The 22,687-nt window shown below is 42.2% G+C and overlaps 1 protein-coding gene across 2 annotated transcripts in view; it reads right to left on the bottom strand.

Annotated features, from left to right (window-relative positions):
* Nucleotides 1-22,139, bottom strand: part of PIK3CG (phosphatidylinositol-4,5-bisphosphate 3-kinase catalytic subunit gamma) — a 36,313-nt gene extending 14,174 nt beyond the window's left edge. The window contains exons 1-6 of one of the 2 annotated variants that reach the window (XM_086610170.1): nt 22,075-22,139; nt 13,593-15,608; nt 9,225-9,290; nt 8,895-9,120; nt 4,806-4,909; nt 2,355-2,501 (exon numbers count right to left, since the gene is read on the bottom strand). In XM_086610170.1, the coding sequence (XP_086466296.1) occupies nt 2,355-2,501; nt 4,806-4,909; nt 8,895-9,120; nt 9,225-9,290; nt 13,593-15,596 (2,547 nt within the window). In that variant the 5' untranslated portion in view covers nt 15,597-15,608; nt 22,075-22,139. Of the gene's footprint in view, nt 1-2,354; nt 2,502-4,805; nt 4,910-8,894; nt 9,121-9,224; nt 9,291-13,592; nt 15,609-21,388; nt 21,400-22,074 lie in introns of those variants that run through there. The other variant, XM_086610171.1, reaches the window with a different exon arrangement.
* Between the last annotated feature and the right edge of the window lie 548 nt (nt 22,140-22,687).

Raw genomic sequence — 22,687 nt, 5'->3', positions numbered from 1 at the left:
CGAGGCTAAGTCTACTTCTCTGTTTTACAGATTAAGAAATAAGTACAGAAAGTGTGCAGCCATTTAAAATTATCAGTTACAGAACCAGAGTTCATATTTCCCCTCTGTTCTATGCCCAAACAAGCTCTATTTACAAAATATTAATAAATATATTGTATGATTCGTGTATGAGCTGAGATTGAATACATTAGCAAGTATATCCATTTTTTCCCATAAATATCCCCAAAAGTGCTAACAAACCCATTTGTCAGAACAATCACTGAAATATTACTAGAGCAATGCTACCTACCAATTTCTTTTTCATTTGTAACCTCATCCATTGCATAAATAAATGATAAAAATGCTTCATGAGTAAAACAGGCCAACTTGTGCTGAATAAGATTCCTCCTCTAGAACATCGAAATGTGAAGTATGTATGGCACACGGCAGGAGGAAACAGGGTAACATGATGTACTGGGTCTGGCTGGGATGAAGCTCATTTTTCCCAAAGCAGCTCGTGCTGTGGTTTAGACTGGTGACCAAAGCAATGCTGGTAACACACCAATGTTCCAGCTATTGCTGAACACTGTTAGCAGAGCGTCAAGGCTGCTTCTCACTTTGCCCCACTGCGAACAGATCAGGGGGGCACAAGAGGTTGGGAGGGAACACAACTAGGCAGCTGACCCGAACCAACCAAAGAAACATTCCGTGCTGAAGAACGTCATGCTCAGCAATAAAACAGAGAGGAAGGAGGTTAGGTAGGTGTTATGGTTTGAAGTGGGGGGGGAGGTCCGGGTGGCAGAAGCTGCCCATCACACCGGACTCCCGTCCCCCTCGGGGCTTGAGCCAATCGGCGCCTCTGCGAATTGCCCTATTTACGTCGGACAAAGGAACCGGAAGTGTGTGCCTTTGCCCAGGAGCAAGGAGACGGGAGGGGGGCACGGCCCCCGCTCCCGGCCGGGCCGGCGGCCTGGCCTGGGCCGGGCCCGCTCCGTCGAGGATGGCGGCGGCGGAGCCGCTTGGGGAACTCGGGGAGAGCCCCGCTGCCGGGGCGCCCACCGGGCCGAGTTCACCCAGACAGGACTGAAATCTAAGAGAAACGGCCACACAGCTAAGAGGTCAGTGAAGATGGAACGGAACAACGTGTGCCGCGGCTGAGTCCCCCTTGGCAGCAGCCCCTTTACAAACAGTCCTCGGTGGAGCAAGCGGAAACCCACTCGCAGCCCGTGGATGACCCACGTCGGAAAGAGATGCCTAAGCCTGAGACTGTTCTGAATCATGGGCACAGGTAGAGACACTTTTACGCATTTTACGCATTTTACGCATTTACGCATTTAAAGTTTCTATGGAGACGCATTTAAGGTCGGCATGACGACCCACACCGGAGCACATTTAAAGTTTGTTGATGACCCACGCCAGAGTGAGTGGCTACAGCTCCTTAAAAGCCCAGGACTGGTAAAGCCTGCACTTGGGGCAAATCCGATGGGGTAAGGATTTGCCCCCCAGCGGGCAGGATTCACGCCTTCGCCGTGAGTAGGGGATCCACTGGATCAAGGGACAATGGTGTAAGGACTCCTGCTCCTTTAAGAGAAGCAGCAGTAACAACTTGGAATGAACTGACCTGCACTCCCCCATTCCCTGCCCCCCTGCGCCCGCTGGGGGGAGGAGGTAGAGCCGGGAAGAAGAAGCAAAAGTGTGGGGGGGTGGTGTTGTTTTTAAGACCTGGCCTTGTTTTCTTGTTATTCTCTCTAGTAACCGTTTTTGTGTGCTTTTCTCTTTGTAGGTAGCTGTTAATAAATAGTTTTGCATTAAGAAAAAGCCTCTTTTGCCCGGGACCGTGGTTGGTGGGTGCTCCTCTGTTCCTGTCTCGATCCTCAGCTCTTTTATTACATTTTTCTCTCCTCTCCATTTTACTGGACTAGGAGAGCTGCGTGGGTTTTGGTTGCCGGACTCGGCTCAACCCACGACAGTCGGTTAACCATCTTTTGCACAGGAACTGGCAACATGGGTCTACCCATGGGATGTGGTGAGTGAGTGCCTTTGCATCACTTGTTTTTCTCCCTTCTTCCACTTCTCCTTTGCTTACTAAACAATTTTTATCTCAGCTCACAAGTTTTCTTGCTTTTACTCTTCCTTTCCTCTTTCCACATCCCATCGGGGTTAATCCACAACACACTAACATAAAAAACAGTAGTACAAGAAAGAAGATCCAGTTTTGATGTCAGCCTTACCATACACTGTTTAAACAGCAAACAACAATCTCCTGTTTCATATGGACAGTAAAGATAAGGTATGCACACTTCTGAAAAGTCAAACGATTTTAAAATATTTTAAAATATTCATACTACTAAGTTTATACAGTTTAGCTATCATACCTGTAAAATAAGCATGTCCTGACGGAGGTCATCTCCATGTTTGAAGATTATGCCTATGGTTTCATTTGATAAAGCTGTTGGATCTGCACATTTAAACTCAAGCCAGAGGGGTTTCTTCTTAGATGCCATTACTTTACATTTTTCTATCTGTGAAAGGCACATTTATTGCTTGCTAGTCATTTTACTCCAACACAACCAAATTTTTTACACACCAGCTACAGAGTAGTTTATCAACTTCCTAAAAGTTACACCATAAGAAACACACTGAAAGCACATGTAAGGAACGGTCTTCAATTGCCACATAAAGCCTCACTGAACCTGCACATCTTTTGACACTGTCCGTGTCAAAGGAAAAAGCATGTCTTGACTCTGAAACTGGATTCAGGTTATAAATCTGCTTCAGAGAGAAAAAAACTTTTTCAACCAGGACTAAAGAGACTCTGACAAAACTGGCAAATATGGGCCCTCACAACAGCACTCTGGCAGGTGCTTTGCAAAACTGAAACATAATCATTGTCCAATGCAATTTACCACATCATTCACCCTTGTGGCTTTCCAGATCTCTTGATTCAATTCCCTTAGCAAATTGTTCAAATTCACAGGGAAAATGGCATTTGTGAAACTAATTTAACCTAATCATTCATAAAATAAAAATATAAATTTCTTATTTAATTACATTTTTAATCTTGAGAAATTCAGCACTGAAACTGACAAATTTGCATTATTTGAAATGTTTTCTCACCTAATTAGGTCTAATACAACCGTAGTATGTGATACTTTCTATTCTGGAATTCCTAGTTCATTGTTGAACATTACTATGTACAACAAAGACATCTAAAATACTAAAAGCAATTGCACATTAGTGTATGAGAGTTGAACGAATTGATGACATCCGAGAAAAGTATTTTGGAATATTCATGTTTCATAGATTGAGGTTCTGAGCTTGCAGTTTAAACAAAACAGTTTTTACCATCCTTATTTTTAAAAAGGAAAGAAGTTGTTAAATCTTAAAACCTACTAGCAGCACAGATTTTGATTCTAAATATTTGGTTTAGAGTAGTCAAATTTCAGGGTTTGAAAATTATGGACAAGTACCATTTGCTAGAATGAAGAAGAAAGGAAAGCTTACCAATATAGTCTATTATAGTAAATATTTTTGCTTGTATAGTTTTGATGAAAAAAAAAAAGGCTCAAACCCATCTATTTTTGGACATAGCTACTTCCCCTTGTAAACCTATTGCGTCCTTCATCTAGGAAGGTCCTGGTAGGGCTGAATACTTCCTAAGTGAAGCAAAACCAGAAAATCTAGACAGATCTTTTATTTTATGTTGAAATCCACTTTTTGTCAAGCAGTTGGTGATTTTTGTACACGAAAGACTAAAGAGGAGAAATATAAACAAGAAAATAGTATTTAAGAAGCCACGAATTCTGTATTTCTGAGAAAACAATGTTTGAATTGACTTCTGTACTGACGGTACCTCAGTAGTGCCCAGCTGGGAGGTGTTTAACTCTCAGCTGGAAGACAGACTAGCTCACAGCCTGTCTATCAAGGTACAGGTTTATTTAACAGAAACATGGCCAGACCTAGACAACTATTATCAGTTACCCAAACCAGTACTCTGCTATTTGGCAATTCCAGAGATTGGATGGTTTGTCTGTCCTCGGCTACGAGAAAAATCCAGGGATTCTTTTCTTTTAGGCTCCTTGCTGTACATCAAGTGAATCCACGGATCTTCGCTGTGCTTCTTTACTCCAACCTCACATTGCACAGTAAACGCATGAGCCACTTCCCTTTCACTACACATCTGCTGATTTATTGATCTCGTTTTTAACTCTGAGTCGACATAGGACACTGCAACCTCACCACAAAACTGGAGGCAGCAACACAGAAAACCCCAAGTATTTCTTTATGTATTTCAAAAAAAAATCTTAATGTATTTTCTAATAAAAGCAACAAATGCAACATAGAGATACTGAAAAATCAGAAATAGCTACAGTAGCCATTTTTGTTAATAAGATGAAGGTCTGGACCTAAACCTTAATGACAGATGTGAATCAGGGCAAGAGACAGAAAGTAACTGGAGGAGCAGAAACTTAGTATCTCAAGTCCCTGAAGTCACACAAAACAGTTTTATACAGGTATTCAATGTAAAAAAAAAAGTCAGCTATCTGGTTAAATCCTGGATTAAACTAACGGAAAAATCACCACTTCCATTTAATCATTAGGATTTTACAGGTTGTTGCATTTTTTTAGTGCATGGTGGGATGTCATTACATTTAGAAAAATGCTAATAGCTTTGGGAAAAAATAATGAGTCCATGAAAAGTCATCATATTCACAGTGCAATAAGACCTTTAGACATATTAGCAAAATTTTTTACCAAATGACACATACCTGCAAACAGGAGATTTTTTTTCAGAAAGGATTTGTAGAAACTCAGAATATACTTACCACTAGGGCTCCTGCTCTTAGCCCAGGATCATACGGAACTCTGAAACTTTCTGGAAGTTTGCTGCTCTGCAGTTTTTCAAGCTTTTGTCTCAGCTGTGCAATAACTGCAATTACAAGTAAGAAAACACAAATCAAAAGTTGGAATGCAAAAAAGTTAGAGGTAATCAAACTTGTTAAGCACCATGATTTAGCTAAAAACCTTCTCAATTTAGCTGCTTTTTAAATTGCTTTCCTCAAGGATCTCCTGATTTGAGGAATGGAGGAAGACTCTTTAACTTGCACTGTTAACGGTCAGGGCTGTTTCAGATACCTAAAGGTAAAGTCTTCAAGCACCTCACAAGTCATGTGCCCTCTACACAGTGTCAGAAGCACTGCACAGTGCTTGGTGTGCTTCTGAGGACTCAGGAGACTACATTAAAATGTCACCTTTCATTTAAAAGAAATAAACAACCAAAAAAAACCACAGTACAACACCCCAAAACCTATTCTTCCCTTATAACTGCCAAGGAAACGTTGAACTACCTACCCCAAAGGCTCAGAAGGAGAAGGCATTTAAAAGCACCTTGTATTTTGCAGTATTATTTTGACCTCATTGCTCTTGCAGACAGACTCATGGCTTTCAAATTCTTGGAGTGAATTATACTGTAATCACAAGGACTCCAACTATAGAGATATCAAATTTCCTATCCTCCTAAAACTAGTTTCATAGTGCAGCCTTGTTAATCTTGCATTCCAGTAAGGAGAAAATTTGCTGTATATTTATATGAACAAGAATTTTAATGTTCATCTATAAATGGAATCTTTTAATTCATAAAATCTCCAGCTGCTGAATCTTCAGCTTAGAACAGTATGCATTATACTACATACGATGCACTTTGTTCATCTCAGCTAGCAGGTGTCAGCAGCGCAAGTGATACACTCTGGGTACTACCATGTTAAGGCAGAGACCTGAACGCTGCTCTAAAGGAAACTGCAGCTACACAGCAGAGGCTGCATATACATGTTCAAGTAATTCTGGAGAAAAAAATTAAAGAGCAAAAAAAAATGTAATGAGAAAGCTAGACATGGACCTGGACACTTAATATACAAAATCATAAAATCATACCATCATAGAATGGTTTGGGCTGGAAGTCACCTTTAAAGGTCATCTAGTCCAACCTCCCTGCAATGTGCAGAGACATCTTTGGCTACATCAGGTTGCTCAGAGTCCCGTCCAACCTGACTTTGAATGTTTTCAGGGATGGGGCATCTACCACCTGTTCCAGTGGAAACCTGTTCCAGTGTTTCATCACTCTAATCGTAAAAAATTTCTTCCTTATATCTAGTTTCAATCTAGCGTCTTTTAGTTTAAAACTGTCACCCCAGGTCGTATCACTACATGCCCTGCTAAAACGTTCGTCCCCATCTTTCTTATAAGCTCCCTTTAAGTACTGGAAGGCTGCTAGAAGGTCTCCCCGGAGCCTTCTCTTCTCCAGGCTGAACAACCCCAACTCTCTCAGCCTGTCCTCATAGGAGAGGTGCTCCAGCCCTCGGATCATCTTTGTGGCCCTCCTCTGGACCCACTCCAACAGCTCCATGTCCTTCTTATGTTGAGAGCCCCAGAGCTGAACACAGTACTGCAGGTGGGGTCTCATGACAGCAGAGTAGAGGGGCAGAATCCCCACCCTTGACCTGCTGGCCATACTTCTTTGGATGCAGCCCAGGATATGGTTGGCTTTCTGGGCTGCAAGCGCACATTGCTGGCTTATGTTCAGAAAATTAAAACATTTCAAAAGTTGCTTTCAAATTAAGAAAGTCAAGCCACAAGAATAACCTGAGAACTCACAGAACACAAACGTTACACCTATCCTAAAGGCTTTTAGAAAACAACTATCTAGCAGTGCGAGGTGTCCAATACGGTATCTCTTCTGGTAAAAAATAAATAAATCTGAGAGTAAGATACAGGAGCTATTAAGTCCTAATAAGGACTTTATAATCAGAAACCTTTTAAAAAAAATCAAACTCAAAAGAAAACAAAGAAAAAAAAATTCCTAGGTTGTAGTAACCTGGGTCATGAAACAGCTTTCTAAAACGTAACTTTTGATTTCCTAGACAAATCTAGCTTGATTTCAAGTCTCCTCGTTGTAATAGAACGTAATTTGAAAACTGTATGCCAACCAATTGAAACTACTAAAGATTAGGAATTACCTGATTTTAAACGCAAGTGAAGGTGCTTGCTAAAACAATTTCAAGTTCATCTGGCTTAAGAACAAAACGGTATGCATTTTAAGAGAAGAAACAGCTGTATAAACAGATTCTTGGGAGACAAATCATCTAACAGAGTGGTGATGAAAGCAGATAATCCTATGCGAGCTGTAATATTATGATCTTAAGAATGTATTTGTTTATTATTACTCGCTATGTTCAAATATAAGCAAAGAGATTACACCAAAAGTGAAAGAAACAGCTTGACAGCATGACTGCTACTGGACTAGCATGGACCTAACAGGAAGGAATGTATTCTTTAAAAAAAAAATCACAAATACTGGAGGAAGAAAAATACATACAAGAACTAGATGAGGCTGCATGCCAGAATGAAACGAAACAGTCCGAACCATTCAGACTGAAAATATAAACGGCTATGAACATTCAAAATGATGGGGAAAAAAAGAAGCAACAAACTACAGAAGAAATTTTAGGATATACATTTTAAAAAATATAAGAAGTAGAGGGTGCCTGTAAGAAAATCATATCCTCAATAATCTGAGAATAAATTAAATTAGATATAGCATTAGTAGGACACTCCACAGTTTCAGGAAGCCTTATTCAGTGAAAATGTCAATTATATAAGTCATCTTTCAATGTTCTGCTGTACATTACATACAAAGATTCTTTAACTTCAAAAACCTGGTGGGTGTTAACATGATTGCTTTCTCTTGAAACTTTGCTTCTTTGCCCACATACCCTTCAAAGATAATGTATTATGGAAACCACTGCTGTTACAGACATGTACATCTGCGAGGCTGTAAAGTTTCTTTCCAAAACATGGGACTCTGACCACATATATTTAGATTACAGAGCCTCTTGAGATTAATTTTAGAAAGTTATTTAGAAAGAGTATTTTACACAGAGGTTCAGTAAGTCCCCTAACTCATAGTATGTGGTAATGTAACTGATATTACATTATATATTGAAGAACAAATGCATATTTCCTTCAAACTTCTTTTGAAACACCACCACAGCCACTTCTGCACAACCAGAGTGGAACAGCTTTCCCAGTCAAGGACTTCGTGGCCTAAACATACCAGGCTGAACACAGGAAGATCTGGTCTCTCTACAGCTTTCAGAATTTGGATATTGTCATATATCTCCTCGCACTTACTCCCAACACCAAGCAACTACCGGGAATGATGACAAACAAGCTTTTAAGGAAGTCTGGGAGGGGGGAAGGCAGGCAAAACCCAAAGGCAAACAGGCATTGCATAACCTTACTGTGGCTTCCAGCAGTGCTTACAGGAACTAGAAATAACAATACCACATCGGTGTCTCACAGGATTCCTGTTCAGCACATTGCAAAGCCCCAAAGATGTTCTCTGTATATTCACTGCTGATCCACCAGCTACTTTCGTTGGCCTAGCAGAGGCTGTACTGGACTCCTCCCCGGTCTTCTTGCCAAGAGTCTTCTAGGGACTGCTTAGGGTAAGGCTGTCTTTCTTGGCAAGTGTCGCTTTTTCTCTTTGTTTCCAGTTAACACTTATGTCCTGGGATTGTTTCTTTTTTCAGCACTGGCATTCAGCTAAGGGTACAAAAACTTAACTTTCCCAGTTGCACGGTGTGAGGGCCAAGAAGATAAGTCAAAGCATGGGAATGTAGTGGGTGTCTATAATATTGACATTCTTCCCTTCTTGGGGTGGAACAAGCACACAAATGTATTATTGGTTCAAGCACTCTCAACTTACACTGGCACTTTACAAGAAGTAATAATGGTGCCCTTTCAGAGTAATATATCCATTAATTTTCTAAACAAACAGTACATTTTGCTGAATAAATTTTCCCACTCAAAGAGAAAAAACAGTATTACTACAAATGAAGAAATGTCTTAGTAAATACCTTGAGAAGTGACATCATACTTTTCTGCAGAAACTGATTTTATCTCCATTGTGACTTTATGCAGCAATTCAATTACTTGAACCTGCTTCATGAAATCGTGTAGCATTGCTTTTCCACAGCCCCTAAGATAGGCTTCTAGGATGACCGCAAACCTCTGCTGGTAATGCATGGACTGGGCAATCTCACTTCTTAAGAACCAAAACAAGAAGTGACCGATTCTTTTGTTCTAGAGGTAAAGAAAAACATTACAATCAGCACGCGTTGCCTGACAAAGGGTTTTCATAATGCCAGTAGCTCTAGCATAAGTTGGCTGTATTTTGAAGTACTTACTCTCAAACCCCGTTTTAGCAGAAATCTGGCTAATGCACTGTCATGATACGGCTCAAATTTCACAGCCTGAGAAATACAAACAGAGAAGACACATTATTAACATATTTAAGATCTCGTTGCACTTACACTTTACTGATGACATCTAGAGACCACACTGCTGCAGGAGTAGAAAATGTGTAATAAAGCAGGTCTTTCAAGGAAACAGTTGAAGAAAACAAAGCAACGCTTCTCTGTGTTTGATTCAAGAAGTACTTTTCCTTTGCAACAGGTTCTTTTCAGGTATGTTATTAATGTGATGAAGCAACACAGGGAGCAGTTAACCAGCGAGACTGATGAGAGCACACGAAGGCATGTGAACAACGCAACATCATTCCCAGGCCACAACAAAAACCAGCAAGATCAGAAAACAGTCTGCAGTCTGACTGATGTTGAGAAAGCTTGAAAAGATTATTGCCAAATTAAATGATGTAATTGAAATAATTCTTTAGTGAAAACTTTCAATAATAAAGCACTGGTTTTTGACAACATCTGCCACTTCTGGCCTGGGGCACCAAGGCTCACTGCTGGGTTCCCCAGCAAGCACAGGATACAGGGGCAGCTTTTCGGAGCACCTCATCTCAGGCATTCTGGCCTTTAGCCCGTAAATGAATGATAAAGTAGAATAAAGGCTCTGATGCACAACCCATATTGATGGAGTACAATTAACAGAAAGACTTCACCAGAGCTTTTTTTTTTTTGACTCTGTGAGCACAGATGTATTTTTTCTCTTCCAACAGCCGCTCACCTCCACCCAAGTCCACACATATTTCCAAGCTACTGCCAAAGAAGGGTGTAAACAAAAAGTCAACATCTTTTTTGAAGTGTCAGGATTATAATTTTTTTGCTGTTATTCTCTCCCCCATCCCAATAACCAAGTGAACTGGTCTACCAGAAAACTATCACACTTCCAGGTACTGGATTGTGCCGGGGAACTTGTCGACTTCAAATGTTTTTTCCAGCAGCTTCTTTCCTGTTCCTTGAGGGACTCGAGTTTATAGGAGGTTTGTATTAAGATTAATGGAGGGAAAAAAGGTATGCATGTATATCCCATAGCAAGAAAAGAGAAATAAGCAGCATACAACCTCTGGAATGGAGTCGCAAAATCCCTGTCATGAATTGAGGGAGGTGGTGAATGGCTTCAGGTTCTGGAAACAGAGCGCCAGGATGCGGCATGTAGGGAGATTAAGGGAAAACAAAGGGATGTGCAGAGAGCTGGGCGCATGTGTTATGCTCAGCTTTCAGAAGCAACAAAGTATGCAAACCTCTAGTGATAGTTATTCAACAGAATATAATGGCTCTTTCAAGATCACTGTGGTCTGCAGCTCGCAAAGAAGCAACCAAGCCATCAGCAGAGGTCTACTAAATTCATCAAACAAATCATAGGGTTTTATAAACTCTTAAGAGTACTGCAGCACACAGTTGTATTTTTTTATTAATAAAATATCTTCACTATTTCTGATATGTAAATTGTCCTGTGGGTTTATTCAAAGAAAAAAAAAAATAATTGAGCTTTTTCAGTCCACCTTCTAGAATGAAGCAACTTATAAAAATGTTATGAAGACTTGTTCTTTCCAGCTGCTGGCTAAGAGACCGGCAAGAAAGCCAAGCACCAGACTTGTACCTCTACTGTATCGTAATTCTGCTAGAACTGTCCTGACTGTCTCTGCAATACTGTTTTATATCCCCAAGTAACACCATCTTATTTAGGAAAGATAATGATAACTCATGAACATAAACTTATTTTAAAATATCCTTTTACTTTGTGTATGAGATTATGAGGTATGACTTTTTTTTAATACAAATTAATTTTCACTGCAGTAAGGCACCCAAAAGAAGTAATTATTACATAAATTCAAAAGGATTTGCTTACAGTTCCAAGAAATATCATTGAAAACCTCATTCTGGTATATATTTTACTGAATGTTCTCAGTGCATATCCCCAAAAAACGACTTAATAATGAAATACAGCCAAACAACCAGCCATTGCTTCAAAACAAAACCTCCTTATATTAAGGTTGCAAATATATTTTAACATAAAGAATATTAGAAAAAAATATGATAAGCATCTATATTATGCTTATGTTTTAGAAGTAATTATTTTTAAAAGTCAATCTCATTTTTCTGTTTTCTTCACAGAGACAAATATCAATATTTGAATAGCACCAACAGAAGCTAAAACAAAAAAAAAAAAAACATAAAAAAGTCTACTGGCACTTCGTCAGGTCTCTGCACATACTTTTCCCTTGTCAATTCAGCATAAAAGCTTTACTCACTGCCACATACAAGCAGTACAGTAGCTGGTGTTTGTTTCACAACGGATTTTGCTGCATTTTAACTATCCTGTCCATGTTTTGTCAACTGCACAGAGAACAGAACTTTACAGGAGGCTCAGCAGGTTTATTTATGACATGGCTGCTTCTATTTGGGATAAACCTGGGGAGAAATAAAATGTTTGTTTCGTTTCTAACTCTACTGGGAGGTAAAATGGGAATATCCTGTGCACAGTAAAACAAGCCATAAAGTAAGCTTTCATGAAGGCATGCAAGTGAAAAGTGACAACCGTTCGCAGGAGAGACATCTCGGATGTGTCCATTAGAGCAAAGGAAGAGCTGACATTCATTCTCTGGAAAAATGTGGATCTTCAAATACACTGTGGTGCCAACACTTTGCTGCAGGATGCCGATGGCCTGTGTTTTGTTGTTAGCCAAGGAAGGAAAGACAAGGAAGCAGCAGAGAGGTAAAAGTTGGGTTCTAGTATTTTTTTTCTTTTGGGGGATGGCAATCTTTTAATTTCTTACCACATTTCTTATTAAAAATGACACAGTGAAGTTAAGCCACTATGATTTATGCTACAGTAATTTACTGTTAGAGAGATTTATTCTTTTTAAAACTCTCCAGATTTGTACTTCCTGAAAACGAATAATTTCAAAAAGAAATAAAACCCACCATATTTCTCCCATTCTCTCAGGCACTTTGATATCAACCAACCACCATCCCAAACCTCTAATCTGGATACAAAAACGAATAAAATTGCTGAGCCACAGGTAGACAGCAACAGCTCACAAGCCAAGCACATATATAGCAGCAGCTACGTGGGAGGCCCAATGAGGCAACCGTAGCAGCTGATTCGGCTAATGCAGAAGTGCATAAATTCTGCCTGGGGAGCCTGATCTTCAGACAAGCAAAGACAAGGCTAAAAAGGCCTTGTTTAAAGCACTACTGATCCGCAGCAAGATATGAAATACTGACTTCATTTTCCTGGGAACCTGGGCTCTCTCTGAACCCGCAGAAATTAAAGCCCCATCCCGCAGATTCCCAGGCTGCAGCAGTTCCTTTTTTTTATTTATTTTTTGTAATTTTCAATGCCAATTCTGTCCTCTAATTCTCTGAAAAAACGTATTTCCTACTCTGCAGGGGGACAGTGCTTCCGCACGAACCAGAGCCCCATCAGGTGTGGGAAGCCCGCAGAGATGCCTTGCTCCAGGGGACGTGTTTACCAGGAAGAACCACAGGGTTACAACCCTCATCAGCCATCCAACAGGACTTTGCCACCGATGGGCTGCCCGGCTCCGGCACCGCGTTGCGAAAAAACCAAACAAACCAATTTTCTTGTATAACTGATAGAAACTTTCCTGACGTTTCATGTGGTAAATCCGCACACGAAGCGCTTCAAGTCGATACAGCGGTGATTCATTGCCATTAAAAACATAGATTTCCACCTAACTTCCTAGGACTCTGTAATAAGATTAATTCATTCCAGCAACCCTTTACTTACTTTTTGAAAATTTTTGGAAGCTTCTAAACAAATTTGGTCCCCTTAACAGTACAGGACTGAAGTCATTGCCACGTACTATGTAACTACACTGTTACTCTTGACCTAAAATCCAATCCCAGACTTTTTCTTCCTTGCCCATGTCAACATCTGCCTTTGCTGTCTATGCTCTTTCTAAACTACTGACAAAGCCAGTCAACGATTCTTCAGTGCTATGTGATTCAGACCTGATACAAACAGGATAAGAGACAGCACAGGTAGGATGTGCTCCCATGGCAGCTGTGCTAGTGTTGACTATCTCCAGAAAAACATACTACTGTAAACACAAGATGCAAATTGTAAGACACAAGGCAACAACAACATAAAAACAACAACACAGGGAAAAGGCGAATGTAGAAAGTGTGTTTTGGGTTAATTTGGTTACTACCACTGCTTTGACTAAACACTGAAGGCTTCAAAACCAGAGATTACGAACTAAACCTCCTAAAACGGGAAAGATGTTGGGGTAATGCAAATATTCCCGGAAGGCCGAGTGCAAGAATGCAAATACACCTTACCTGCACAAGCTGTAAAAGATAATGAAGAACATCATCATCTTCTAAACTTTCCAGTTTTTGAACTGCCATTGCTCGGACATTTTCATCCGAAAAGTTACAGTCCAGAAGTTGCATTGTGAGTCCAACATCTAAAGTGCTTTGATCCCAAACCTCCTTTTTAGCTAGCAACTGGTATGTTTTGGCCACTATTTCTTGTTGTCCCCATTTCACAGAGCTAAGCAGCTTAGGATACGCCTTGGGGTGCTTTATGCTTTCATATCTAAAGTGCCACAACAGTTCTTTGTCTTCAGGAGAAAGTGGATTAAGTGGGTCAGTTGCTATGATCTCTTCAAGTTGCTTGCGAAGCTGGTTGGGCATTTCAGCTCGTGTCCTGTCCCCTTGGGGATCTGATGTTATCCTGTGCTTGGGCAAGGCAATTGGGTGACAATATTTGTCCAGCACAATAGAGATGGCCATTGAGTTTTCTTTATCCGGGTTAGTTGCTGACGTGAGTTTGTCTGCATTGATACTTCCTTGTTCTTCCCCCTTGCCTGGAATTTTCCACATGTGGAGCACATACTCCCCACTTCGTAGCAGGAAACGGTGATCTATCAACAGAAGATTTACGTAATAGAGAAGCTGAGTTTTGCATTTTGAATCAGAGTTGGGCGATTCATGTGACTGAAGGTTCGTCTTTGTGGACAGTCCCTGTGCTTTCCCACAGTATATCTGAAGATTCAGGAGTGCTCCTTTAGGTAAATCCTTGATTTTGATATCAAACTCCAACCAAATATTCCACAGAACCTCCTCAGTAAAAGGCTTCGATGAAGTCCTCCTCTGGGACAGGAGCTGTTGCCCGTGTTGAATGTTAGCCTCCACAAACACAGTGAGATCAGTATTTCTTGGTAAAATTGGGATATCGATGCCAATTATTTTCACTCTAAATTTCCTATTACAATCCCACAAAGAGATAGTGAAGACTCTCTCATGATCTTTTCCATCTATTGTCAACTGTTCATGATACCCTGTAACTCCTGTACAGTCATCCACCAAGGGCCACTCTTCCTTCTGAACCTCATCCTCATTTGGGTCAGGGGGATTGTCTAAGACAAGGTGGATTTCTTCCCCATTCTTAAGGCACTGTCTTATCCAGTGAAAATCTTTGATTGGTGTCTCTCCAGTAATGTACTCATCTCTGCCACAAATCCTGAGAACAAAATCCAGTTCACTATGATCTTCAGGAATGTCCATCAAAGACTTTTTCTTTGCCATTTTTGTGAAAAAGCTGTGGAGAATCACATCTGGAGTGTCATCTATTGACACTTTAATTTTCTGGCTAGTTGTTCCTCTATGTATGATTATGAAAATGTTATTATTAGTGATCTTTTTAAATAAATATTCCGGAAGTGGCTTAGATGTAGTCCATGGGTGCATTGCATACAATTTAGGATCTCTACAGGCTACTTCTATCATTCGTGGAGTAACTAATCTGCGACGGGTAAATTCTAGCTCATCATCATGCACGTTGCTTACATCAGTGACATCATAGCCAATTAAATTGTTAAGCTGCCGCTGAAATTCCTGAACTTCTTCTGATGGCTTTTGTTTCTGGACAACATAGATCTTGCCTACCTTTTTCTGTAACACTTTCCAGTACAGTATGCAGTCCAACGTCTGTAATACTTGATGTTTATCATAAATTTCATACCATTGCCCCTTCTTCTGATACTGCAGAATAAATTGATCCGGGGTGAATGTGTGGTAGAAGTCTGTGGTTTGACTCATCTCTATTGCACGCATCCAAATCTGTGCTTTCATTTGCTCAACCGTACAGTTGCCAGCTATTTCGAGTAACATCATTTCTGGTACTTTAGTATGTTTATTGCTTGTAGGTAAAATGAATTCAATGGATATCAGTTCCATTGACGACAAAGTACTTGATGTACAGTGAGGTTTCATTCTTCTTCTCCTTCGTTTGTTTTCCTCTCTCATAACAACTGGCTGTTCATAATCCCCCAACTCCATGCCAGAAGAAATCTAGCAAAATATACAAATATTTGATTACTTTCTCATTTACGTTTTTCTTTACTCTTATTTTCTAACTTTTCTTAATTAAAATCACAGGCTGGTCAAAATCTTGCTAAGTATACACTTTTTATATTTCCCCTTCCTCTTAATTTCTCGTCATAAATACTTGATTTACATAAACCACCTCAGATGTAATCTATTCAATTCAAAATCAAATATAGAAAAAAAAAAACACCCGATTATTAAATAATTAAAACAGACCTTTTAAACAGCCTTCTCAGATTTCACTGAGGATAAGCAGTCTGACCATACTGATTTGATTCATGCTTCTATTTGATCAAGCACTGATTCTTCTGCTGCCACATCTGTTTTGATGCTGTTGATATTAACATAAATGGATTTTCATGGAAATCAAAAGACACGTTACTGTGTACGAGCAGAACGTTATCTTACTGACCTCCAAGAATGACAGAAAGTAACAAAACAAGCAATTTATTTGCAGACTGGACAGAGTTGAGCTTATTCCCATTTTCCTCTGCATCTCTTTTTAGTGATGAGGAATAAGGACTTAGACCACGAAAAGCCCTTAGAATTCAAAAGTCAGGGACTACTTCTGAAGACAGATATTTAATGTGCATCTAAATTCAAGCCTAGTATCCTTACATGTGCTTCTTTTAAATAAATCGATTCACCTGACTGAAACATCCATCCACTTTAAACACCTGCAGTATAAACTATTAGCTTGTTACAGAAGAAAAAACTCTTAAGATGATGCTGATTTATTATCGTATACATCAAATCACACCTAAAACACCTCTAAACCAACTCTGAACATGAGTAGCTTACCTTATCAGCTTTCAGTAAACAGAAAATATTGTTGCTCACAGTTAATCTCCATAGAACAATATAAAAACGGACATTATTTGCCGAGAGCTTGGAAGAGGAAGGCAGCACTGATTGAGCGTGCTTACACAAGCTAAGTTACAGCGACATAGTGAACACCAGACAACGCTTTTTACACATAAAATCTTCCTCTAATGCTGGAAAAACTAAACCCAATGTAGCGATGCCTTAGGAGACAATAAAACAAGAAGATAAAAACATAACAGGCTAAATAAAACACCACAGCATGCTAACTAGAATTCTTTTTTCAAGTTCCGGAAAGCAATGCCTGTGGACCCATCACCTCTATAATTGACAAAGCACAAGGAAATAATTACCTGCTTATAAAATAAAGGCTGAATTGCTGAAGACGATTCATTTGTTTAATTTCTGAGGTTCCTATTTTTTTAAAGGAAGACCATTCACACAAAAAATTTCTTTGTTTAAGCTGTTCTGCTTTTCTTGCTCGCCCTCATATCCAGATGCAAAGGAAGTGCTGCACTTACCAGGAAGGAAGTTTTAACCAAGTTGATCATACATATGACTGCTCGTTTTAAAAAAAAGTCAGAATGCTTTTCCTGTTACAACAGCACAAATACACTAATAGTACACGAATTTAATTTTAACACACATGCATAGAAGACATGCTTAAAGCGTTTTAAAAATAGCTAAGAATAATCTGGGCAATAAATCTAATGAATCCAAATAAAACATTTTAAAAACAATGTATTTTGGAGAGCCCAACTACTTTATAAAAGAGTTAAATAAAAATACAGGATAGAAGACAACTAAATCTGTAATGTTTCCTTATTTTTATTTGCATGGTGATAGCCCTTTGAGGACTCTCAGCTTAAATTCATTAGAGTTTTTTACGCCAGTCTCTGTACAGGTGTTACGCGGAGATGAGACCTGCCAAGGATCCTGTGTGGTAACCTCATCAAAAGAACTGCCAGGCAATCTTCTTCCTAGTATTTTTAACTCATCCATTTATGATTACAAACACACAGAGAATTCCACTAGAAATGATGACTTAAGATTCAGGAAGAATGTAAACCATGGACTTTCAACCCTAATTCTTGTGGTTAACTACAACATGAAGAGCTGTTCCTTTACTAAAAAAATTCTCCACAGGAAAAGATTTGGGAAAACATGTACGAATCAGAAAGACAAGACTGAAAAACCTCTAATTTCATCCTTTTTCGTTACAACTTTTCCAGTGAAATACTGACCACTTTGAAGAGCAATAAGCAGTACACATCCTACAGCAGCACATACGCTACGAAAATGACAACTCTTGAGAAGGAGAAAAAAATACGAAACAACTGAAAGGACTTGTTGCAACAGTGAAGCGGTGGGGTCTTTTTCGTGGTTTTTTTTTTTTTAACATATGCACACTTCCTATCTTGTAAGACACCTTCCTTATTAAAAAGGGGGAAAACCAAAAAGCTCTCTCTGTGTTGACAAAAAAATCTGATAGTCTCTTACCTGCCTCCAACGTGCCACTCACAATCTCCAAAATTAACACTTTGCCAAGGTTAAAAAAAGAAAATACCCTCCACCATACACAGAGCTCTTCTTTCTCAGAGCATAATTTTGCTTAGCAGTTAAGACTAAGTTTTTTTTTAGAGGTTATTTTTCTCAGGAAGTGAGTGTGGAGAAAACACACTCTGTCCCAGCTCCCTCTACCTTTTAGAGCCAGTACTTGAAATTTCTCAAGGAAGTGAAGACGCCCTGAACATTTTGTTGCTGCCATGAAATCTACCCATCTCGGCCAAGACATCTCCAACACTACTCCTTGGTGCACATGCAGCCTCTCAGCATTCACCAGCCACAGACTCTGGGAGATCTCAGCACTACACACTGCCTTCCTCTCCAGTCCTCCTCTCAGCTGAAAAAGCACTCAGGTGCTGCAAAACTTGAGCACCTGTAACCTGAACAGCAGTGCCCAGGATGACGGAGGAGAAGGAAGCAGTCAGTTTCGCATAAAAAGGAAAAGGAGCTGGAGGTGTAGGAAAAGAAAATGAGCAATGTTGAAGGGGAAAATGTGTTTTGCAAAACCTATGGTTTGAAATTCACTGACTCTAGAGAGCTTGACTTTGTGATGCTTTGCAGAGTTTGCGTTTTGAAGCATGATTTCTAAAAGGTGTAATACAGTCTCATAGTCTTCTTCATTTAAACATAAGAGCTTCTTCCCAGTAAGGGTAACAGAACACTGGAACAGGCTGCCCAGAGAGGTTGTGGAGTCTCCTTCTCTGGAGATGTTCAAAACCCGTCTGGACGCGTTCTTGTGTGATCTAATCTAGGTGGTCCTGCTCTGGCAGGGGGATTGGACTAGATGATCCTTTGAGGTCCCTTCCAATCCCCAGCATTCCGTGATTCTGTGATTTTGTGATAAGCATCTAGCAGTTAGGGGTCTTTTCATGTCAACAGGCTACGTATGTTTTTTGCAAATGTCCCTCATTCTAAAAGTCATTGTGCTGACCCTAGTAAGTAAACCTGGACTCATCACAGTTTCACTGGGTTTTGCCAGACCTAAGGAAGCATGCTGGTTCAAAACGTCCTCATCTTGCACTTCACAATTAATTTTTCAAACACAATACTCCATCTCCTGCTAAGCTACTCTAGCACTACTCCATTGATCAAGACCACCAAGAAAATCAAAAGCAGCATCTCTCCCTCATGCAGCAGAGAACCACCCTCTACACTGCCCAACTAATGTAACTGTTTTGACACTTTCATCCACTTATAAAGACTGGTAGAGTAATGTTGTGAAAGGCTCAAATATTCCCTCACAAACTGCATCAGATACAACGCAAAATGCGGGATACTTGTGTAACTGCCCATACAAGACTGTCTCTTCTCCCACATTCATTTGGGCTGTGACCTGCCATGTCTAGTCCAGTCCAGTCCCATCCAGACATCCAATTCCATCTCCAGTTCAGCTCTGACTCCTTTTCATCAACTTCAGGAGCCAATTCTTGTAGTGATGACTGTCTCTAATCTGCCTCTGCAATGACAGACACACAAAAGTATCCCCATTCTTAGGGTGATGCCAAATCGCACCTATTTCCTGCTAATCCATGTGTAGGCATGGCAAACCCAGACTTCCTCATGCATATGCATCAAAATACTTGGATGTTTATAACTGAAAATCATTTAAAATAACTTTCTAAAACCTTTGTCATGCCTAAGCATTACTGACAATACTGACATTTCTATATGCTTACTGCAACAACACCATCAAAACCCCCCAAAAGTCACTATTTTTTATTATTAATTCTAATTTAATTCTAATCCCGTATTTCCCTGTAGTAGGAGAACTTTCCTACCGCTAGCCCACGAATCCTGATGGGGTACAATGCAGAGGGAGGTGGGCCCATAAAAGATAACTATGAAAAGCAAACAGGCTCGCCTTTGTCTCCAGTCATGTTCCTATCTCATCACTCAGGTCAGCAAACTGACCATAACAACAACAACAACAACAACAAGAAAATTTGGTTAATTTTCAGCTGGATCAGTTCCTTAATCTGAGTCATCACTTGCAGGAGTGGTAGGGAAGGGAACAGAAGGGAAGGGAATGAAGCCAGAGCAGTTTAGGATAGCCAAGACTGAAACTTAATTCACAGCAGGATTAGGAGATAAATTAACGAGTAAACTTGTTAAAGGATTTGAGAACACTGGTGGAAAGGTGCCTTAAAAAGACAATATGATATTATCATGAATTACTTCATATATTCTGCTACAAAAAAATCAAGACATCTGTCAAACACCACTGCTTTGTTAGAGTTTTACTTGTTCTTCATCAGTTATGCTTATTCTATGCTAGTTTCTGCTTCTGGTTTAATCTACCATGCGGAAACCTTATTTTTAAATTATTCTTTTCACTTTAGTGTCAGCTCCTTCCCATACAACATAACGTGCAAGGAAACAGACACTCTCCATCAGAGTAAGAATCATTATGCAAATATAATAATAATCTATTTACATTCACACTTTCAGATAAATGAAAAAACCCACCTATGACATGACCCAAAGTTTTCCAAGCGGCATACTACATCTACTTGCCAGCATCGTCCCGTAGCAGAAGACCGCTTTGCATTTGCTGGGTAGGAGCACAGTACATCTTCCCTACATCTACGATGACCCAGTGCTGAACTACGCAGGCAAGATACAGCACTAACATGTCACGCATGAACACAACAGAACAACCCACTTTGCTCTGTTCTTTTGTCAAATCCTCTAGCAACTACTAGCTGCCACGGGAATTAAATCAGCACAGCTTGCCATTAGCAAGTAAACCTCACGGATAACATAGTCACGTTCTTCATCGAAAAGTGTACTCATCAGCAGATACAGCTGAACATCTCCGCCAGGAGGGTGCACAGTGAATCTGACTGCTATTATGGCTGTAGTATTTTCCGGACCCTCTTGCCTTCACTACAGACCTACGCGTATTTTGGTTTCTACACGAGGCATCTATTTGGGGGTGCTTCTACAACAAACAGTAACTTCTATCTGGTTCCAAAAATTCAGGTAAGAGTTTTGGCAAAGTTCTAATGAACTGGAGTTATCAAGTGATGGTGATCTACCTTTAAGCCAACACTTCATGGAGTTTGAAAACATGGAGATGGCAGGTATGGCTCCTGCAGGGACACACTTGCTATCTGGATACGGCCTGTCCTTTCGACTTGTGCCCGGTTCTTCAAATACCGATTTTTAGCAGCAGGATATAATCTCCACCAACAACTAACTCCTTAATGCTCTCAGCTATTATTGCAAACAATTTGTGGTGGGGGAAGGTTTTATGGTCTACATGCACCAAACAGACAGGAGAGGTTATTATTTGTCGGATGGGGAAATACAGTTATTTATTGCTTAAAAGCTATGCTGTAGCACAGCTGACTCACAGATCTCCGGACCAGCGGGAACAGCTACCACTGCCTAGTGTGATCCTTCACCTCGCGCTGTTTTATTCAACACAGTAACAGCTTCCTCAGCGGGTTTTGCATCAAACCTGTAACTCGCCTGGGCCAGGACGCGAGCCGGGACGAAGGCCGTGAGGAGCAAAGGGCCGGGCAGGGTGCGGGGGCTCAGCCCTTGCCCGGTGGCTGCAGAGCTGGCTCCGGCCGGTCACCCGTGCCCGGCTGCACGGGGGAGCGGAGCGAAGCGCTTCGCCTGCGCCAGACGCGGGCGGCGCGGCGGGGAGCCGCGGGCCAGGCGGCAGCGGGCCGGGGCCGCCTCCCTCACTCGGCGCACCGGCCGGGCCCCACGGCCGCGCCCGCCCTGCCTGCCCGCCGCCCCGAGATGGCGGCCGGGGCCGCGCCGCCTCGCAGCGCCCGGGGGAGCGGCCGCGGAGTCGTCGCCGGAGGAGGGCGAACCTCGTCGCGCCCATCCCGGCGCGACAGCCGGGGGCCGCGGCCACCCCGCCGCGGGCGGGTCTGCCCACCGCCACCGTGGGGAGCCGCGCCGCGCCGCCACGGCCCTGCGCCCCGCCGCCACCTGCGAGCCTCGGCCTCGGGCCGGGCCGCGCAGCGCCAGCCTGGGGTAGCGTCCGCCGGCGACCCCCGCCGGCCCCCGGGACGGAGCTACTCACCGCAGCGGAGCGGCCGCGGCCGCGACCCCGGCTCCGGCTCCAGACAGGTGTTTTCCTCAGCAGGAAGCGGACCGGGCCGGGGGCCGGAGGGGAGGCTCCATGGCCGGCGGTAGGCAGCTCCGGAGCCGCCGCCAATCACATGCCGGGCAAAGAGGGAACCGGCTGTGGGGCCTCCCCGCCCCGCTCGGCCGCCGCCGCCTGGCCCCGCCGCGGCCCCGGGGCGCCCGGCCCCGGCCCCCGCCGCTGCGCGCGGCGCTCGCCGCGGCCCGCCGAGCCGGCTGCCGGGGCCGGGCCCCTTCCCCCGAGCGAGGCGGGGGCCCGGGGAAGGGGCCGGCGCTGGACCGGGACGCCCCGCGGGTGTGCGGAGCGCGGTGCCCGGCCGTGCCGCCTGGAGGCAGCGGGCAGCCCTGACCCGCGCCGGAACGAGCTGGCCCCGAGCGCTGCCGGGCCCGTCCGCAGGCTGCTGCCGGTAGCCGCTGCTGGCGGCCCGTCCAGCCCCGTGTGCTACGGCGAGGACAAAGTTTGTCTAATCTGTCCTCAACAACCGCTGGTGATGGCGACCCGCTCTAGCGCGCAGTGGCCTTCTCCGTGGAAAGATTTTCGTATTGTCTTA

The sequence above is a fragment of the Tauraco erythrolophus genome, chromosome 4 (assembly GCF_009769465.1).
Source record: "Tauraco erythrolophus isolate bTauEry1 chromosome 4, bTauEry1.pri, whole genome shotgun sequence".
Classification (NCBI taxonomy): Eukaryota; Metazoa; Chordata; class Aves; order Musophagiformes; family Musophagidae; genus Tauraco; species Tauraco erythrolophus.
This window is presented reverse-complemented; position numbering and strand designations above follow the sequence as displayed.